General features: G+C 46.4%; 1 protein-coding gene across 1 annotated transcript in view; it reads left to right on the plus strand.

The window, feature by feature from the left end:
• The window catches only part of LOC145360889 (complement C3-like), a 100,804-nt gene that overhangs the window by 39,315 nt on the left and 43,170 nt on the right, over nucleotides 1–18,319 (plus strand). Inside the window, exons 19-24 of the mRNA XM_080216391.1 lie at nucleotides 1,029–1,114; nucleotides 5,388–5,527; nucleotides 7,780–7,992; nucleotides 11,778–11,829; nucleotides 12,244–12,330; nucleotides 17,739–17,942. Coding sequence (XP_080072517.1) covers nucleotides 1,029–1,114; nucleotides 5,388–5,527; nucleotides 7,780–7,992; nucleotides 11,778–11,829; nucleotides 12,244–12,330; nucleotides 17,739–17,942 — 782 coding nt within the window. The remainder of the gene's footprint in view (nucleotides 1–1,028; nucleotides 1,115–5,387; nucleotides 5,528–7,779; nucleotides 7,993–11,777; nucleotides 11,830–12,243; nucleotides 12,331–17,738; nucleotides 17,943–18,319) is intronic.

An 18,319-nucleotide genomic window follows, 5' to 3' on the forward strand; every position in this document is an offset into this window, starting at 1 on the left:
CAGCACAGCTCCCGGACTGGGGGAGTAAAACAGAGGAAACCCGCACAGACATGGGGAGAATGTGCAGACTCTGCACTGACAGTGACCCGAGCCGGGAATCAAACCCGGGTCCCTGGCACTGTGAGGCAGCAGTGCTAACCACTGTGCCACGGTGCTGCCCCACTGCCTGAAGGAAAAGCATCATGTGGAGGTTCGGGAAAGTTGGACACTGGAAGCAAAGGGCACTGAGGTTTTTCAGTTCAGGAGACAATCCTGATACAGTCCTAGTGTGAAAATGACCCGTTAATTGTCCTTTTTGTGTGACGCTGGTTGAAGGATATTGGCCAGGGCAGTCAGAGAACTCTCCCGCTCTTAGCGTCTGGAGGATATTTACATTTATCTGAGGGGGCAGACAGAGAGCTGCTCAGTGGTTAGACTATTAAACCATGAGGCATAGGAGCAGAATTAGACCACTCAGCCCATCGAGTCTGCTCCACGCTTCAATCACTGCTGATATTTTTTCATTCCCATTCTCCTGCCTTTTCCCCATAACCCCTGATCCCCTTATTGATCGAGAACCTATTTATCTCTATCTTAAAGAGTCCAAAAGTGTCTTAACACTGCTACCTCACAGTGCCAGGGATCCGGGTTCGATTCCCAGCTTGGATCACTGAGTGTGTGGAGCCTGCACGTTCTCTCTGTGTCTGCATGGGTTTCCTATGGGTGCTCCAGTTTCCCTCCACAGTCTGAAAGATGTGCTGGTTAGGGTGCATTGACTGTGCTAAATTCTCCCTCAGTGTTACCCGAACAGGCACCGGAGTGTGGCGACTAGGGGATTTTCACAGTGACTTCATTGCAGTGTTAATGTAAGCCTGCTTGTGACACGAATAAATAAATTGGTTTGCATAATCTTGGAATGTAGCTAGCAGTCAAATAAAGGGTAGCAATAGTCCAGTTGTTGATTTCAATAAGGAGTGATAATGTCAAGGTGTTAATGGGATTAGTTGAGAAGCATTTAATGGAAATATATTTTTATTTCTTTTAATCAGCCCTGTCACAAAGGAAGTATCTGGTTACCTTAAAGACTCGATCACAACCTGGGAAATTCAAGCTGTCAGTGTGTCACCACAGAAAGGTAAGTCGTTTTCAGACTAGTAGTTTTTGAGAAATGCCTTTGTGTGATGGAACTTGCTATAATGTGGAGATGCCGGCGTTGGACTGGGGTGGGCACAGTAATCAGTCTCACAACACCAGGTTAAAGTCCCACAGGTTTATTTGTAAAGCACGAACTTTCGGAGCGCTGCTCCTTCATCAGGTGAGTGGCGAAGTAGGTTCACAAACACGGCATATATAGACAGAGACACAATTACAAGATAATGGTTGGAATGCGAGTTTTTTAGAGTCATACTCCAGCCGGGATCTTGGGCTCATGTCACTCTACATGTAACTTCCACCTGGACTTGCAAAACCCTACTAACTGTCCTGTTTTGTGACAATGCACACCTCCATCAGATGAATCTCACCTGATGAAGGGAGAATGCTCTGAAAACTCGTGCTAACAAATATACCTGTTGGACATTAACCTGGTGTTGTGAGACTACTTACAATGCAATACAATGGGGACATAGGTTCGAATCCTGCCACAGCAGATGGTGGAATTTGAATTCAATAGAGTATCTGGAATTAAGAATCTACTGATGACCATCAAACCATTGTCGGAAAAACCCTTCTGGGTTCACTAATGTCCCTTTAGGGAGGGAAATCTGCCATCCTTACCCAGTCTGGCCTACATGTGACTCTAGAGACACAGCAATGTGGTTGACTCTCAACTACCCTCCAAGGGTGAGTAGGGGTGGGCAATAAATGCTGGCCCAGCCAGCGATGCCCATGTCCCACGAATGAATAAAAAAAATGCAAGAATATGGCAGGTTTTGTAAAATCCCCAAGAGTGTTACTCAGTGATTGCCTAACCGGAACAAGCTGAAACATCGCCACTTTGGAGTCAAGGCTGTAAAAGCCTTTTAACAAAGAACAAAGAACAACCCAGCACAGGAAACAGGCCCTTCGGCCCAACGAGCCCGCGCCGCCGCATCACCCTACACCTATTCTACCCTGCGTATCTACAAATAGAACCCCTGACTTAGCCAGATTCAGGGGAGAATAGTGTCAATTTGGTAAAACCAATCAGCCTAAGAGCACATCTTTGGGGTGTGGGAGGAAACCGGAGCGCCCGGAGGAAACCCACGCATCCACAGGGAGAATGCGCAAACTCCCACAGACACAGGCCCAAATCCATGTATCTGCACAGCTAGCAGTGCTAGTCACCGAGCTGTTGCGGCGCCCGTCTACCGGTCCAGGATCAAGCACACACACCGACACGAAGTTCTAGGCCACTCCCGGAACCTCCAAGAGCAGCCCACGCACGACCCACCGTGTGCATGCCCCTCGTTTGACAACGAGGTGGACCTCCACCTGCGGAATAAAAAGACAAAAACGTTAATCACAAGCCTGCCTTTCCGGTGTCTCCCGAGGCTCTAACCCTTATTTAATAACCCCTACCATAACCCTCCATCCTCGTTTCACTCATGTGTCTATCTAACTGAACCTTAAACGAGTCCAACGTTCCCGCCTCCACCACCCTACTCGGTAGCGCGTTCCATACCCCCACAACTCTCTGCGTAAAGAACCTTCCTCTCATATCCAAATTATACCTCTCCCCCCTCACCCTTAAATCATGTCCTCTTGTATTTGTAACCAATCTAGGGAGCAGTCTCTCACTATTGACTCTGTCTATTCCCTTCAGTATCTTATATACCTCTATCATGTCCCCCCTCAATCTCCGTCTTTCCAAGGAGAACAGTCCCAGTTTCTCCAACCTTTCCTCGTAACCCAGCCCCTCCATGCCAGGCAACATCCTGGTAAACCTCCTCTGCACCCTTTCCAGAGACTCCACGTCCTTCCGGTAGTAAGGTGACCAGAACTGGATGCAGTACTCCAAATGCGGTCTAACCAACGTTCTATACAACTGAAGCATTAGACGGCAGCTTTTAAACTCTATACCCCTTCCTATAAAGGCTAGCATTCCATAAGCCTTCCTGACCACATTCTCCACCTGTGTCACAACCTTCATGGATTTGTGAACCTGCACTCCCAGGTCCCTCTGTGTTTCTATACTCCTAATTTGTCTACCTTTAATCACATAGCTCCTCTCTACATGATTCCTTCCAAAACGCATCACCTCGCATTTGTCAGGATTAAATTCCATCTGCCACCTATCTGCCCAATGCACCAACCTATCTATATCCTGTTGTATCACCTCACAATCCACTTCGGTACCCGCCAACCCTGCCATCTTGGTGTCATCAGCAAACTTGCTGATCACACCACCTACGCTCTCTTCCAAGTCATTTATGTATACTACAAAGAGGAGAGGTCCCAGTACTGAGCCCTGCGGCACACCACTGGTCACTGGCCTCCAGCCGGACAAAGTCCCCTCCACAACTACCCTCTGTCTCCTATTACCCAGCCAGTTCTCAATCCACCTAGCTACCTGACCTCGTATCCCATGCGCCTTAACCTTCTCTACCAGCCTACCATGAGGGACTTTGTCAAACGCCTTACTGAAATCCATATAGATGACATCAACGGCTCTCCCATCGTCAACCGTTTTTGTCACCTCCTCAAAGAATTCCACCAGATTCGTAAGGCAAGACCTCCCTCTAACAAAGCCATGTTGCAAATCCCCAATCAGACCGCAATGCTCCAAATGCTCATACATCCTACCCCTAAGTACTTTTTCCATTAATTTCCCTACCACCGATGTCAAACTCACCGGCCTATAATTTCCAGGGTTATCCCTGCTACCTTTTTTGAACAGTGGTACCACATTTGCTACCCTCCAGTCTTCTGGGACCTCACCTGTGTCCAAAGAAGAGACAAAGATTTGCGCCAGAGGCCCAGCAATTTCATCTTTCACCTCCCTAAGCAGCCTGGGATAAATACCATCAGGCCCCGGAGCTTTATCCATCCTTACGCTACCTAAAAGCCCTAGCACTTCCTCCCTCGTAATAGATATTTCCTGCAGCTGATCCTCAGCTCCCTCTAACAGACCGCACGATTCCGAACCCCTCTCCTTCGTGAATACCAACGCAAAGTATTCATTCAGGAGCTCCCCCATTCCCTCCGACTCAACACATAACTCCCCACTTTTGTCCCTAAGAGGACCAATTTTCCCTCTAACTACTCTCTTGCTCCTAATATAGGAATAAAATGCCTTCGGATTTTCCTTAATCCTACCAGCCAAAGCCATTTCATGCCCTCTCTTCGCCCTTCTAATTCCCCTTTTTAGCTCCCTCCTACTCTCTCTCTATTCCTCCAGCGCACTCTCCGTACCCAGTCGTTTTGACCTAACATACGCCTCCCTCTTCTTCCTGACCAAGTCTTCAATACCCGCTGTAATCCACGGCTCTCTAATCCTACCTTTCCCATCCTTCCGCTTAACCGGAACATACCTCCCCTGCAACCATTTCATTTTGCCCTTAAAAGCCTCCCACTTGCCAACCGTGGACTTGCCAGCTAACAGTCCCTCCCAATCAGTGTCCTGCAGCTCCCTCCTAATCCTGCCATAGCTTTTATTTGTCCATGGGCTGTGGGTATTACTGGCAAGGCAGAATTTATTGATTTGATTTATTATTGTCACGTGTATTGGGATACAGTGAAAAGTATTGTTTCTTGCGCGCTATACAGACAAAACATTCATAGAGAAGGAAACGAGAGAGTACAGAATGCAGTGTTACAATCATAGCTAGGATATAGAGAAAGATCAGCTTAATATAACTTAGGTCCATTTAAAAGCCTGACAGCAGCAGGGAAGAAGCTGTTCTTGAGTCGGTCGGTACATGACCTCAGGCTTTTGTATCTTTTTCCCGATGGAAGAAGGTGGAAGAGAGAACCTCCGGGGTGTGTGGGGTCCTTAATTACGCTGGCTGCTTTGCTGAGGCAGCGGGAAGTGTAGACAGAGTCAATGGATGGGCGGATGGTTTGCGTGATGGACTGGGCTACGTTCACGAGCCTTTGTAGTTTCTTGCTCATCCCTAATTGCCTTTTATACGGTCGTGAAGATGCTCTCAATCAACTAAAACATCCGTGATTCAGTTGAAATGTGGAGCAAACTCGAGCGGGGGGCTAGTTTTCCAGTCCTGCCTGCCATGGGAATCGTAGCGGGCGGTACACGAACCATACGAAGGTCCATTGAACTTGGGGTGGGATTTTCCAGCTTTGGAGGCGAGGGTGGCTGAAAAATTCCATCTGAGGAGCTGAATGGTCCATTCCAGTTACTTATGTGTAAAGTTTTCCATTAAAAACGGTGACGCCTTTTCCTAATGATAATGGTGCCTCCCTCCCCCCAGGAATATGTGTGGCTCAGCCGTACGAGCTAACGGTGAAGAAGAACTTTTTCATCGACCTCCGACTTCCATATTCTGTCAACCGCAACGAGCAAGTGGAAGTGAGAGCAATCCTGTACAATTATGAAGAGGAGGAAATTAGGGTAATTTTGGCCATCTATTTATCTCATCAATGTGTATTACCATTCGTTCCAGGGACGCAGATGGTGTTGCTAAGGTGAGCCACCTTCTTGAATGTGAGCGGGTGACTGCAGAAAGTAGTTATGAATCAACTGTGTTGCTAGAATCTATAGTCAAGTTTTGGCCAGACAGCGTATGGATCTCAGCTTCATAGAATCATCGAATCCCTACAGTGCAGAAGGAGACCACTCGGCCCATCCAGTCTGCACCGACCACAGTCCCACCCAGGCCCTATTCCTGTAACTCCACACATTGACCCCACTAATCCCCCTGACGCTCAATTTAGCATGGCCAATCTACCTAACATGCACATCTTTGGATTGTGGGAAGAAACTGGAGCACCCGGAGGAAACCCACGGGGGAAATGTGCAGACTCCACGCAGACAGTGATCCGAGGCTGGAATCGAATCAGAGTCCCTGGCACTGTGAGGCAGCAGTGCTAGCCACTGTGCCACTGTGACACCCCTATCTTCCTCCCTTCTCAATATTAGTGAACCTGATTGATTTTTATACCAATCTGGTAGTTTCATGGTCAGCATTAGAATCATCAAATTCCTACAGTGCAGAATGGAGGCCATTCAGCCCATCGAGCCTGCACCGATCACAATCCCACCCAGGCCCTATATCCATAATCCCACTTTCTTACACTGACTCTAAGGTGCAATTTAGCACAGCCAATCAACCTAACACGCACATCTTTGGAGTGTGGAAGGAATAACACGCAGACATGGGGAGAACGTGAAGACTCCACACAGACAGTGACCCAAGCCAGGAATTGAACCCGGGTCCCTGGCTCTGTGAGGCAGCAGTGCTAACCACTGTGCCACCGTGCCACTAGCATTACTGATACTAGTTTTTCATTCCAAATTTAATTAATTGAATTCTAACTTGTTCAGCTGCTGTGATTCAAAGTCATTTCTCTGCATCATGTGTCCAGTCTCTAGGATGGCATAGTGGCACAGTGGTTGGCACGGCTGCCTCACAGTGCCAGGGACCCGGTTCAATCCAGCCTTTCCCACTTGTAATTGACACTTCTACCCTGGGGAAAAGCCTCTGACTATCCACCCTGTCTGTGCTTCTCATCATTTTGTAGACCTCTATCAGGTCCCCCCTCAGCCTCCATCTTTCCAGTGAAAACAATCCCAGTTTATCCAACCTCTCCTCATAGCCAACATCCTCGAGACCAGGCAACATCCTGGTGAACATTCTTTGCACTCTCCCCAAAGTCTCATTGTCCTTCTGGTAGTGTGATGACCAAAACTGCATGCAATGCTCCAAATGTGGTCTAACCAAGGTTTTCAGAAAGAATTTTCCCAAAGGTGGGGGAGCCAGAACAAGGAGCAACGTTTGAGGATAAGGAGGTAAACCTTTTAGGACTGAGGTGAGGAGAAATTTCTTCATCCAGAGGGTGGAATTCACTACCACAGAAAGTAGTTGAGGCCAAAACGCTGTGTGATTTCAAGAAGAAATTAGATATAGCTCTTGGGGCTAAAGGGATCAAGGGGTATGGGGTGGAGGGGGGGAATCAGGATACTAAATTCAATGATCAGCCATGATGATAATGAATTGTAGAGCAGGCTTGAAGGGCTGAATGGCCTACTCCTGCTTTTAGTTTCTATGTTTATATGTTACGTGTTAATATGTTTGGGGATGGCATGGTGGCACGGTGGTTAGCACTGCTGCCTCACAGCGATAGGGACCTGGTTGGGTTTGATTCCTGGCTTGGGTCACCGTCTGTGTGGAGTTTGCACGTTCTCTCCATGTCTGTGTGGGTTTCCTCTGGGTTTTCCAGTTTCCTTCCACAGTCCAAAGATGTGCAAGTTAGGCGGATTGGCCGTGATAAATTGCCCCTTAGTGTCAGGTGGACTAGCTGGGGTAAATGCATGGGGTCGTGGAGATCGGGGCCTGGGTGGGATTGTGGTCGGTACCTCACAGCGCCAGCGACCCGGGTTCGATTCCCAGCTTGGGTCACTGTCTGTGTGGAGTTTGCACATTCTCCCCATATCTGCGTGGGCTTCCTTCGGTTTTGTCCCACAGTCTGAAAAATGTGCTGGTTAAGTGCATTGGCCGTGCTAAATTCTCCCTCAGTGTACCCAAACAGGAGTGTGGCGACTAGGGGATTTTCGCAGTAACTTCATTGCAGTATTAATGTAAGCCTTACTTGTGACTAATAAATAAATGTAAGTTCATAACTTAATTGTATTTTACATTCCAGGTGCGTGTGGAGTTTCCATACAATGAAAACCTCTGCAGCAGTGCAAAGCCGACAGAGAGATTCAGAACTGAAGTTCTAGTCCCTCCTAAAGGATCCATTGCTGTGCCGTATGTGATAGTCCCATTGATCATTGGAGAAATAGATATTGAAGTCAAAGCTTCGGTCTTCGACAGGCTTATTTCTGATGGTGTGCGGAAAAGACTTCTAGTGGTAGTAAGTATGACAATTCTGGATGTTCTTAGTATTAAAGACAATACTAATTTACTGATTTGACGTACAATGTTCCCAATTTGGAATGAGATTCCAGTAAAATATCTGGAATTAAGAATCTACTGATGACCATGAAACTATTGTCGGAAAATCTCATCTGGTTCACTAATGTACCTTTAGGGAAGGAAATCTGCCGTCCTTACCCGGTCTGGCCGACATGTGACTCCAGAGCCACAGCAATGTGATTGACTCTCAATTACCCTCCAAGGGCAACTAGGGATGGGCAATAAATGCTGGCCCAGTCAGCGGCACCCATGTCCCACGAATGAATGAGAAAATATGTAACCAACAAACAATTAACAACTGTCTGAAACAGAACTTTCTGCTGTTGTACATCTCAACATTTTTATAACAAAGTACAAAGACCAATACAGCAGGGAACAGGCCCTTTGGCCCACCAAGCTGGTGCTGCTCGACAGACTGGAGGGGCTGATTGTGGACAAGTCCCCAGGACCGGATGGAATGCATCCGAGGGTTCTGAAAGAAATGGCGGAGGTTATAGTGGATGCCTTGGTGGTTATTTTCCAGACATCGCTGGATTCCGGGGAAGTGCCGGAAGATTGGAAAACGGCTAATGTTACGCCGTTGTTTAAGAAGGGTGCCAGGCAAAAGGCAGGGAATTATAGGCCGGTTAGTTTAATGTCTGTGGTAGGTAAAATGTTAGAATCCGTCATTAAGGAGGAAATTGCGAGGCATCTTGAAGGGAATTGCTTGATAGGGCAGACGCAACACGGTTTCATTAAAGGGAAGTCGTGTCTGACAAATTTACTGGAGTTCTATGAGGATGTGTCTAGGGCAGTGGATAGAAGAGAGCCGGTGGATGTGGTCTTTCTGGATTTTCAGAAGGCGTTTGACAAGGTACCTCACAAGAGGTTATTGCAGAAGGTCAGGGGACATGGAGTTGGGGGTAGGGTGTTAGCGTGGATAGAGGATTGGTTGTCAAATAGGAGGCAGAGAGTGGGGGTCAATGGGTGCTATTTGGATTGGCGGTTGGTGACTAGTGGGGTGCCCCAGGGGTCGGTGCTGGGGCCTCAGCTATTTACCATTTATATAGATGATCTGGAGGAGGGAACCGAGTGCAGGGTGTCGAAATTTGCTGATGACACCAAGATTGGGGGAAAGGCAAATTGTGCGGAGGGTGTGGAGAGTCTGCAGAAGGATCTAGATAGGCTGGGCGAATGGGCCAGGAAATGGCAAATGGAATTTAATGTTGGCAAGTGTGAGGTGGTCCACTTTGGTAGGAAGAATGGTAGGAAGGACTATTACTTACGTGGCGAAAAACTGCAGCAGGCGACGGTGCAGAGGGACCTCGGAGTCCTTGTGCATGAGTCGCAAAAACCCAGCTTGCAGGTGCAGCAGGTGGTCAGGAAGGCGAATGGGATGCTGGCCTTCATAGCGAGGGGGATTGAATATAAAAGTAGGGAGGTCTTGCTGCAGCTGTATAGGGCATTGGTGAGGCCGCAGCTGGAGTACTGTGTGCAGTTTTGGGCGCCGCACCTGCGCAAGGATATTTTGGCCCTGGAGGGAGTGCAGAGGAGGTTTACTAGGCTGATACCGGAGTTGAGGGGATTGAGCTATGAGGAGAGGCTGAATAAACTGGGCTTGTACTCGTTAGAGTTTAGAAGAATGAGGGGAGATCTCATTGAGACGTATAAGATGATGAATGGGATGGATAGGATAGAGGTGGAGAGACTCTTCCCGCTCAAAAAAGACAGTAGGACTAGGGGGCACAGCCTCAAGATAAAGGGGAGGCGGTTTAGAACGGAGTTGAGGAGGAACTTCTTCACTCAAAGGGTGGTGAATCTCTGGAATTCTCTGCCCGTTGAAGTGGTGGAGGCTGCCTCGCTAAATATTTTTAAGAAGCGGGTTGATGGGTTCTTGATAAGAGAGGGGATTAAGGGTTATGGGGAGAGGGCAGGAAAGTGGAACTGAGCCACGACAGATCAGCCATGATCTTATTGAATGGCGGGGCAGGCTCGAAGGGCTAGATGGCCTACTCCTGCTCCTATTTCTTATGTTCTTATAATCCTTGTTTGGACTTGCAATTTATTGGCCATACACAGTTTCTATCCCTCTGTTTGCCTCCCGTTCATGTTTCTATCAAGATACACCTTGAACGTTGCTAATGTGCCTGCTTCGAGTGGACGTGGAAAGGATGTTTTTCGAGTAGAAAAAACTAGAACCAGAGGGCACAACCTCAGGCTAAAGGGAGGATCCTTTAAAACAGAGATGAGGAGGAATTTCTTCAGCCAGAGAGTGGGGAATCTGTGGAACTTCTTGCCGCAGAAGGCTGTGGAGGCCGGGTCATTGAGTGTCTTTAAGACAGAGATAGATAGGTTCTTGATTAATAAGAAGATCAGGGGTTATGGGGAAAAGGCACAAGAATGGGGATGAGAAAAATATCAGCCATGATTGAATGGCGGAGCAGACTCGATGGGCCAAGTGGCCTAATTCTCCTCCTACGTTTTATGGTCTTATGGCTTTCCACAACCTCCACTGGCAGTGTGTTCCAGGCACCCACCATCCCCTGTGTGAAAAACTTTCCCTGCACCTCTCCCCTGAACTTACCCCCCTCTCACCTTGAACCTGTGCCCTCTTGTAGTTGATCTTTCCACCCTGGGAAAAGTCTCTGACTATCCACCCTATCTATTTCTCTCATAATTTTGTAGTCCTCAATCAGATCGCCCCTCAGCCTCTGTGTTTCCAATGAAAACAATCCAAGTTTATCCAACCTCTCCTCATAACTAAAACCCACCAGACCAGGCAACATCCTGGTGAACCAGCTTTGCACTCTCTCCAAAGTGTCCACGCCCTCCTGGTAGTGTGGCGACCAGAAGTACACCCAATATTCCAGATGCGGCCTAACTGAAGTTTTGCTGCAATATAATTTGCCAACTTTTGCACTCAGTGCCCTGGGCAGTGAAGGCCTTGTTCTTCTTGGCACAGGTTTAAGGTGAGAGGGGAGAGATACAAAAGTGTCCAGAGGGGCAATTTTTTCACACAGAGGGTGGTGAGTGTCTGGAACAAGCTGCCAGTGGTTGTAGTAGAGGCAGGCGCAATCTTGTCTTTTAAAAAGCCTTTAGACAGTTACATGGGTAAGATAGGTATAGACGGATATGGGCTAAACACCGGCATTTGGGACTAGCTTAGGGCTTAAAAAAAGGACGGCATGGACAAGTTGGGCCGAAGGGCCTGTTTCCATGCTGGAAACCTCTATGACCATCTTTCCACCTGTGTTGCCACTTTCAGGGATCTGTGGACCTGCACGCCCAGATCCCTCTGTATGTCAATGTTCTGAAGGGTTCTGCCATTTACTGTGTAATTCAACCTGAATTTGATCTTCCAAATTGCATCACCTCGCATTTGTCTCTGGATTAAGCTCCATCTGAAGCTTCTCTTCCCCAAACCTTCAATCTATCCACATCCTGCTGGAACCTTTGACAATCCTCGTCACTATCCGCAACTCCGCCAATTTCTGTCTCATCCGCAGATGATCCGCACAAAAGCAGACACTGTGTATGGATATTCAAGCCACTTGCTGGTTCTGTCAGTTACAATTAAGTGTAGGATGTGGAACCATATTCAATATGAACAATAATGGCACTGTTTGGGGGAAATTGTCTTATTAAGAATCTGGTAATCTAGAGTTTCTTGGCAGCTTGAGCAGAAATATTCGACCTGGAAGTCTGACTCGATCATATTCATTTCTTTCTATTTTTCTCTTTTAGCCAGAAGGAAAAAAAGTGGATTCTGTGAAAACTTACGAATTGAATCCGAAAGGTTAGTTCCTTGTTCACTATTAACATTCAAATAAGTTAATTTCATTAGTGTCACAAGTAGGCTTACATTAACATGCAATGAAGTTACTGTGAGAATCCACTAGTCGCCACACGTGGGCGCCTGTTCGGGTAAACTGAGGGAGAATTTAGCACGGCCAATGCACACTAACCAGCAAGGCTTTCAGACTGTGGGAGGAAACCCACACAGACACGAGGGAGACAGTGACCCAAGCCTGGAATCGAACTCGGGTCCTTAGTGCTGTGGGGCAGACGTGCTAACCACTGTGTCACTGTGCAAATGACGTGGACATGGAGAGGATAAACAAGAGAGAGCCAACGCAAACCAACGAGAAAAGCAAAGATTTTGTTCTAAGATTTGATTGATTTTAACCAATACATTGTTTCTTTCATTTAGGTAAAGAACAAAGGGTTAATGTTGATGTTGACATCCCAGGTGACATTGTTCCACATACAGAACCGCTCTCATTCATCAGTGTTCAAGGTACGTTGACTGGGGTGAGAGACCTTGTGCCCAAATAATCCGTGGCACTTTCTTGGGGCAGACACATTGTTCACGTTTACCTGGCTTACGCAAATTTGAATATGACATTTTCTTATTCATTTGTGGGACATGGGCATCGCTGGCTGGACCAGCATTTATTGCCCATCTCTAGTTGCCCCTTGAGAAGGTGACAGTGAGCTGCCATCTTGAATTACTGCAGTCCATGTGCTGTGGGTTGACCCACACTGCCGTTAGAGGGGGAAATCCCAGGATTTTGACCCAGCGATTGCGAAGGGACGGCTCATATATTTCCAAGTCAGGATGAGTAGTGATTCAGAGGGGAACTTACAGGTGGCTGTGTCCCTGGATCATGAGCGTTCCAGTTTTACTCTGGCTTTTCAACGCTTGAATAGAGATCCAGTAAGTAATGGAAAATACTCGTTATGGCGAATGAGGTTGGAAAAGTCTCTCGACACGTGGGTTTGTTCCAGTCGTCAAATGGTTTATTTTTACGAAGGCCGGAACGCAGCCACTGAGCTCAGCGTGTGGCCTCTTCACTGAACAAGGGAAATCTTATCCACTTCAGCCCAGCCTGGTTGGTGACAAACCAATTACAATATTAATTGATTGCATGCATGTCCAATCAGTTAGGCATCATGTGCCTTCATAATCAACTCATGGACTTCTCTGGACCATAAGATATAGAAGCAGAATTAGGCCACTCGGCCCATCGAGTCTGCTCCGCCATTCAATCATGGCTGATAAGCTTCTCAATCCCCCATTCTCCCACCTTTTCCCCACAATCCTTGATCCCCTTACCAATCAAGAACCTATCTTCCTCTGTCCTAAATACACTCAATGGCTTGGCCTCCTCTATGGCAATGAATTCCACAGATTCACCAAATCCTCTGGCTGAAGAAATTCCTCCTCATCTCAGTTCTAAAGGGTTGTCCCTTTACCCTGAGGCTGTGCCCTCGGATCTGAGTCTCTCCCACAAACGGAAACATCTTCCCTGTGTCCAGTCTATCTAGGCCTTTCATTATTCTGTACACTTCAATGAGTTCCCCTCCCCATCCTAAATTCTAAACTCCATCAAATACGGACCCAGAATCCTCAGACACTCCTCATACATCAAGCTTTTCATTCACAGATCATTCTTGTGAACCTCCCCTGGACCCCTCCAAGGCCGGCCCATCTTTCTTTAGATATGGAGCCCAAAATTGCTCACAATATTCCAAATGTGGCTTCACCAGAGACTTATAAAGCCTCAGGAGTACATCCCTGCTTTTGTATTCCAGTCCTCTCGAAAGGAATGCTAACCTTGCATTTGCCTTCCTAACTGACAACTCAACCTGCAAATTAACCCAAAGACAGTCTTGAATTAAGATCCCTCAGTCTTAATTCCAATTTCTGAATCCACCCCCCCCCGCCGATTTAGAAAATAGTTTAGGCTTCTAAAGCGTCATTCCTTTACTCAGAGTCTGTGTCCTCGGGTGCTAGTTTCTCCTATTAATGGGAACATCTTCTCCACGTCCACTCTATCTCACGAGGTGTACCAGGCACCTTACATCAACCATCCTTGGACCTTCACAACTGATCGTTACACTCAGCTTGTTCCTTAGTTGGTTTTCTCAGTGCAGCTGCCTACGTGCTGGTAAAGAAGTTTAATGGTCTGAGACTGTTGTCTCCAGTAAGCACTCATGGGAACAAATGGTTTTTATGTGGTTAAATGAGAGGAGTAGAGAAGTGTTATTGCAATTGTACAGAGTGTTGGTGAGACCACATCTGGAATATTGTGTCCAGTTTAGGTCCTCTTATTTGAGGAAGGATGTGGTAGCATTGAAGGCAGTTCAGAGGAGGTTCACCAGATTGACCCTGAAGAATAGAGAACAGTCCAGGACAGGAACAGCCCCTTCAGTCCACCAAGTCTGTGCCGGCACAGATGCCTCTCTAATCTAATCTTTTCTTTCCTCTATGTGGTCCATATCTCTCTATTCCCTGGGGATGAAAGGGTCAACGTATGAGGAGAAATTAAACAGTTTGCACTTGTACTGGCTGGAGTTTAGAAGGAGGAGAGGGGATCTGATCGAGGTACATAAAATTTTAAAAGGGATTGATAGAGTAAATGTAGACCAAATGTTTCCCCTTGTGAGGCAATCTGGAACAAGAGGTCACAGGTATAGGTCGAGAGGTAGTAGATTTAACACTGAGATGAGGAGGAACTACTTCTCACGGAGGGGGGTGAATTTGTGGAACTCGCTGCCTCATAGTGTGGTGGAGTCTGAACCATGGAATGGTTTCAAGAAGGAGATGGATATATTTCTGATTAAAAAGGGATATGGGGAGCAGGTGGGGAGGGGGATTTGAGACACCCCAAAGATGTGCTATTAGGCTGATTGGCAGTAATAAGTTGTCCCTAAATTAGTTTCCCTCAATATGGATGGCCATAAAACAAAAGATAAGGGTCATGGGTGGAGGGGGGGACTGGTGGTGTTAAAATGGTGGCGCGGGCTTGTTGGGCTGAAGGGCCTGTTTCCCGGGCTGTTTTGTTGTTTGTTCTTTGTTCTTTGAGACCAGGGAAAGATCAGTCATTGTCTGATGGAACGGCGGAGGAGCTTGAAGGGTTGAATTTGCTGACTTCTGCTCCTAATTCCTATGTTCCTATTACTCAAGCCCCAATCTGCAGAGACTCAACTATAACAGAATTCGTGGCTGCTATAGTTACGTTAGCTATGCCTGCCCCCAACATACCAATGGATTCTGTAATAATCCTTTTATATTAACTCCATGTGATATGAATCAGAAAACTTTCTCCCGCTTCACAGTACCTTTCATAAGTTCATAAGATACAGGAGTAGAATTAGGCCATTCGGCCCATCGAGTCTGCTCCGCCATTCAATCATGGTTGATATGCTCTTCATCCCCATTTTTCTGCCTTCTCCCCATAACCCTTCAACCCATTACCAATTAAAAATCTGTCCAACTCCTCCTTAAATTTACTCACTGTCCCAGCACCCACCACATTTTGGGGTAGCAAATTCCACAGATTCACAACCCTTTGGGAGAAGTAGTTTCTCCTCAACTCTGTCTTAAATGTGCTGCCCCTTATCCTAAGACCTAGAATGATCCTATGACCTCTCGTCCTAGAATGTCCCACAAGAGGAAGCATCCGCTCCACGTCTACTTTATCCACACCTTTTATCATCTTGTACACCTCAATTTGATCTCCCCTCATTCTTCTAAATCCCAGAGAGTATCGGCCTAAACTGTTCAATCTCTCTTCATACGACAAACCCCTCATCTCTGGAATCAATCTCGTGAACCTCCTCTGAACTGCCTCCAATGCCGCTACATCCCCCCTCAAATATGGGGACCAAAACTGTGCACAATACTCCAGGTGCGGCCTCACCAATGCCTTGTATAGTTGCAACAACATTTCCTTCCCTTTATATTCTATTCCTTTAGCTATAAATGCCAACATTGCATTCACTTTCTTTATTACCTGCTGTAGCTGCACGCTAGTTCTCTGTGACTCATGAACAAGGACACCCGGATCCCTCTGCATCCCGAAGTCTCTGCTCATTTAGATAATAAGTCCCCTTCCCATTTTTCCGACCAAAATGCATGACCTCGCACTTATCCACGTTAATCTCCATTGATTAAATTTACTTCTCAATGCCAGAAGTTAAATTATTTTGTATCAATCCTCTCCAAGTTATAATCACAGACCTTTATTTCCATTTGGTTCCTTCTCACTCTGCATTTTTATTGCCTAGGTTTGCAAGACGGGATTTTTTTTAGTATTTAAAAACTTGTGAATCTCTTCAGGATGTAACTATGAGACTAAAAAGTATCTTTTTCTCAGTTGTATGTTGTGAACTTATCAGTAATTTATCAACTGTCTAATCTTAGGTATTGCTTTAAAAGAGATTGGGGCAGCACGGTGGCTTAGCACTGCTACCTCACAGCGATTTCGATACTCGGCTTGGGTCACTGTCTGTGTGGAGTTTGCACATTCTTCCTGTGCCTGTGTGGGTTTTCTCTGGGTGCTCTGGTTTCCTCCCACAGTCCAAAGATGTGCGAGTTAGGTGGCTTGGCAATGCTAAATTGCCCCTTAATGTAAAGGGGACTAGTTAAGGTAAATGCATGGGGTTATGGGGATTGGGCCTGGGTGGGATTGTGGTCGATGCAGACTCGATGGGCCGATGGTCTCCTCCTCTCTGTAGAATTCTACGATTTTCCGGCTGTGCTTGCCCCGAAACAGGAAAATCCCGCCCCGGTTCAACTGACCTTACCAGGGTCCACCCCTCGCCTGCTCTGATTCCCATGGCAGGCTGAATGGGGAAATCCGCCCCATTGTGGCGAAACATTTCACCTTGCACTCACTGGGAGATTGGCCAGAATGCCAAATGTGAAGTCAACCACAATTTATACCTGATGCGAAGACAGTGCTGATTTATTGGCAAATGGACGCTAATTGGTGGAGGTGTTGCCATGGAGAATGTACCTGATAACCGATGACTGACAGTTAACTGCCAAGCTTTGTTTAAATTCAAACCAGGTCGGCTCTGATTGGTCAGAGTCCAAATAGCCTGAGTAAGGATTACACTGACAACCGGCCTAAGATCATCGGTCGGGCTGTCAGTGTGGTGCACTTAGGCATTCTAGGAGCTAAATAATTTAATACTAAGAGTCCTGATCTTTACACACAGAAAGAGCATATTCACATACTGTGCTGCTTTAGCTGACCACAAGATGACCTTTATGCTCTGATTCATTCCCCAAGGCAATGACTTGACTGATCAGAGTCAACCTACCCGTTTTGAATTTAAAAGAAACTCAGCAGTTAACTGTCAACAGTTGTATTCTCCATGGGAACACCTCTCCCAATCGAAGCCTATTTGCCAACCAATCTCTTGTCATCAAGTGTAAAATGTTCTTCACTTTACTTTTGGTTTTCTTGCAAATGTCCTAATAAATGTAAGATGAAAAGATTTTTTTTCCCAGTGAATTTAAGTTCCGTACTCCCAAACGACTAAACCTGTATAATCTTTGTCCCTTTTTTTTGATGTGGAGATGCTGGCATTGGACTGGGGTGGACACAGTAAGAAGTCTTGCAACACCGGGTTAAAGCCCAACAGTGTTATTTGGAAGCTTTCTCAGGCACACACTGAAGGAGCAGAGCTCTGAAAGCTTGTGATTCCAAATAAATCTGTTGGACTTTAACCTGGTATTGTGAGACTTCTTACTGTGCCCATTTTCTTTGGTAAAATTCCCCCCATTTATCCATTTCTCTCGGCACAATTTCCGTCTGACCTGCATGATATTTTCAGCATCTTTTAGATTAGATTGCTAGCATCTGCACTATGTTGCTTTGTACTTATGAATGTATTTTGTTCATGAAACAGGAGACATTTTAGCACAAACAGTTGAAAACACTATAGATGGAGCAAAACTGAAGCATCTAATTCGAGTCCCTTCTGGCTGCGGAGAGCAGAATATGGCAAGAATGACCCCAGTTGCGATTGTCACCAACTATCTGGACAAAACCAAGCAATGGGAAAGAGTTGGATTAGATCGTAGAGACACTGCAGTGAAGCTCATTCAACAAGGTACACATCTCATGTACAAGATTGTTAAGATGAGGGGTACCTTGTTTTCTGGAATTTGAATTTCACGAGTTGCTGCCCATTGAGACTTGATGGATATTGAGACTATCACTAATGGTATAATGTAAGTCAAGCTCAGAATAGAGGCTGCAGTTGAAAATGTGACAGATGAAATAGAGGTCGAGGTCTTGGAGGTTTACAGCATGGAAACAGGCCCTTCAGCACAACTTGTCCATGTCACCCCTTTTTTTTAACCCCCATGCTAGTCCCAATTGCCCACATTTGGTCCACATCCCTCTATATCCATCTTACCCATGTAGCTGTCTAAATGCTTTTTAAAAGACAAAATTGTACCCGCCTCTGTGACTGCCTCTGGCAGC

This window comes from Carcharhinus amblyrhynchos, chromosome 33 (assembly GCF_965287045.1).
Source record: "Carcharhinus amblyrhynchos chromosome 33, sCarAmb.v2.hapA, whole genome shotgun sequence".
Lineage (NCBI taxonomy): Eukaryota > Metazoa > Chordata > Chondrichthyes > Carcharhiniformes > Carcharhinidae > Carcharhinus > Carcharhinus amblyrhynchos.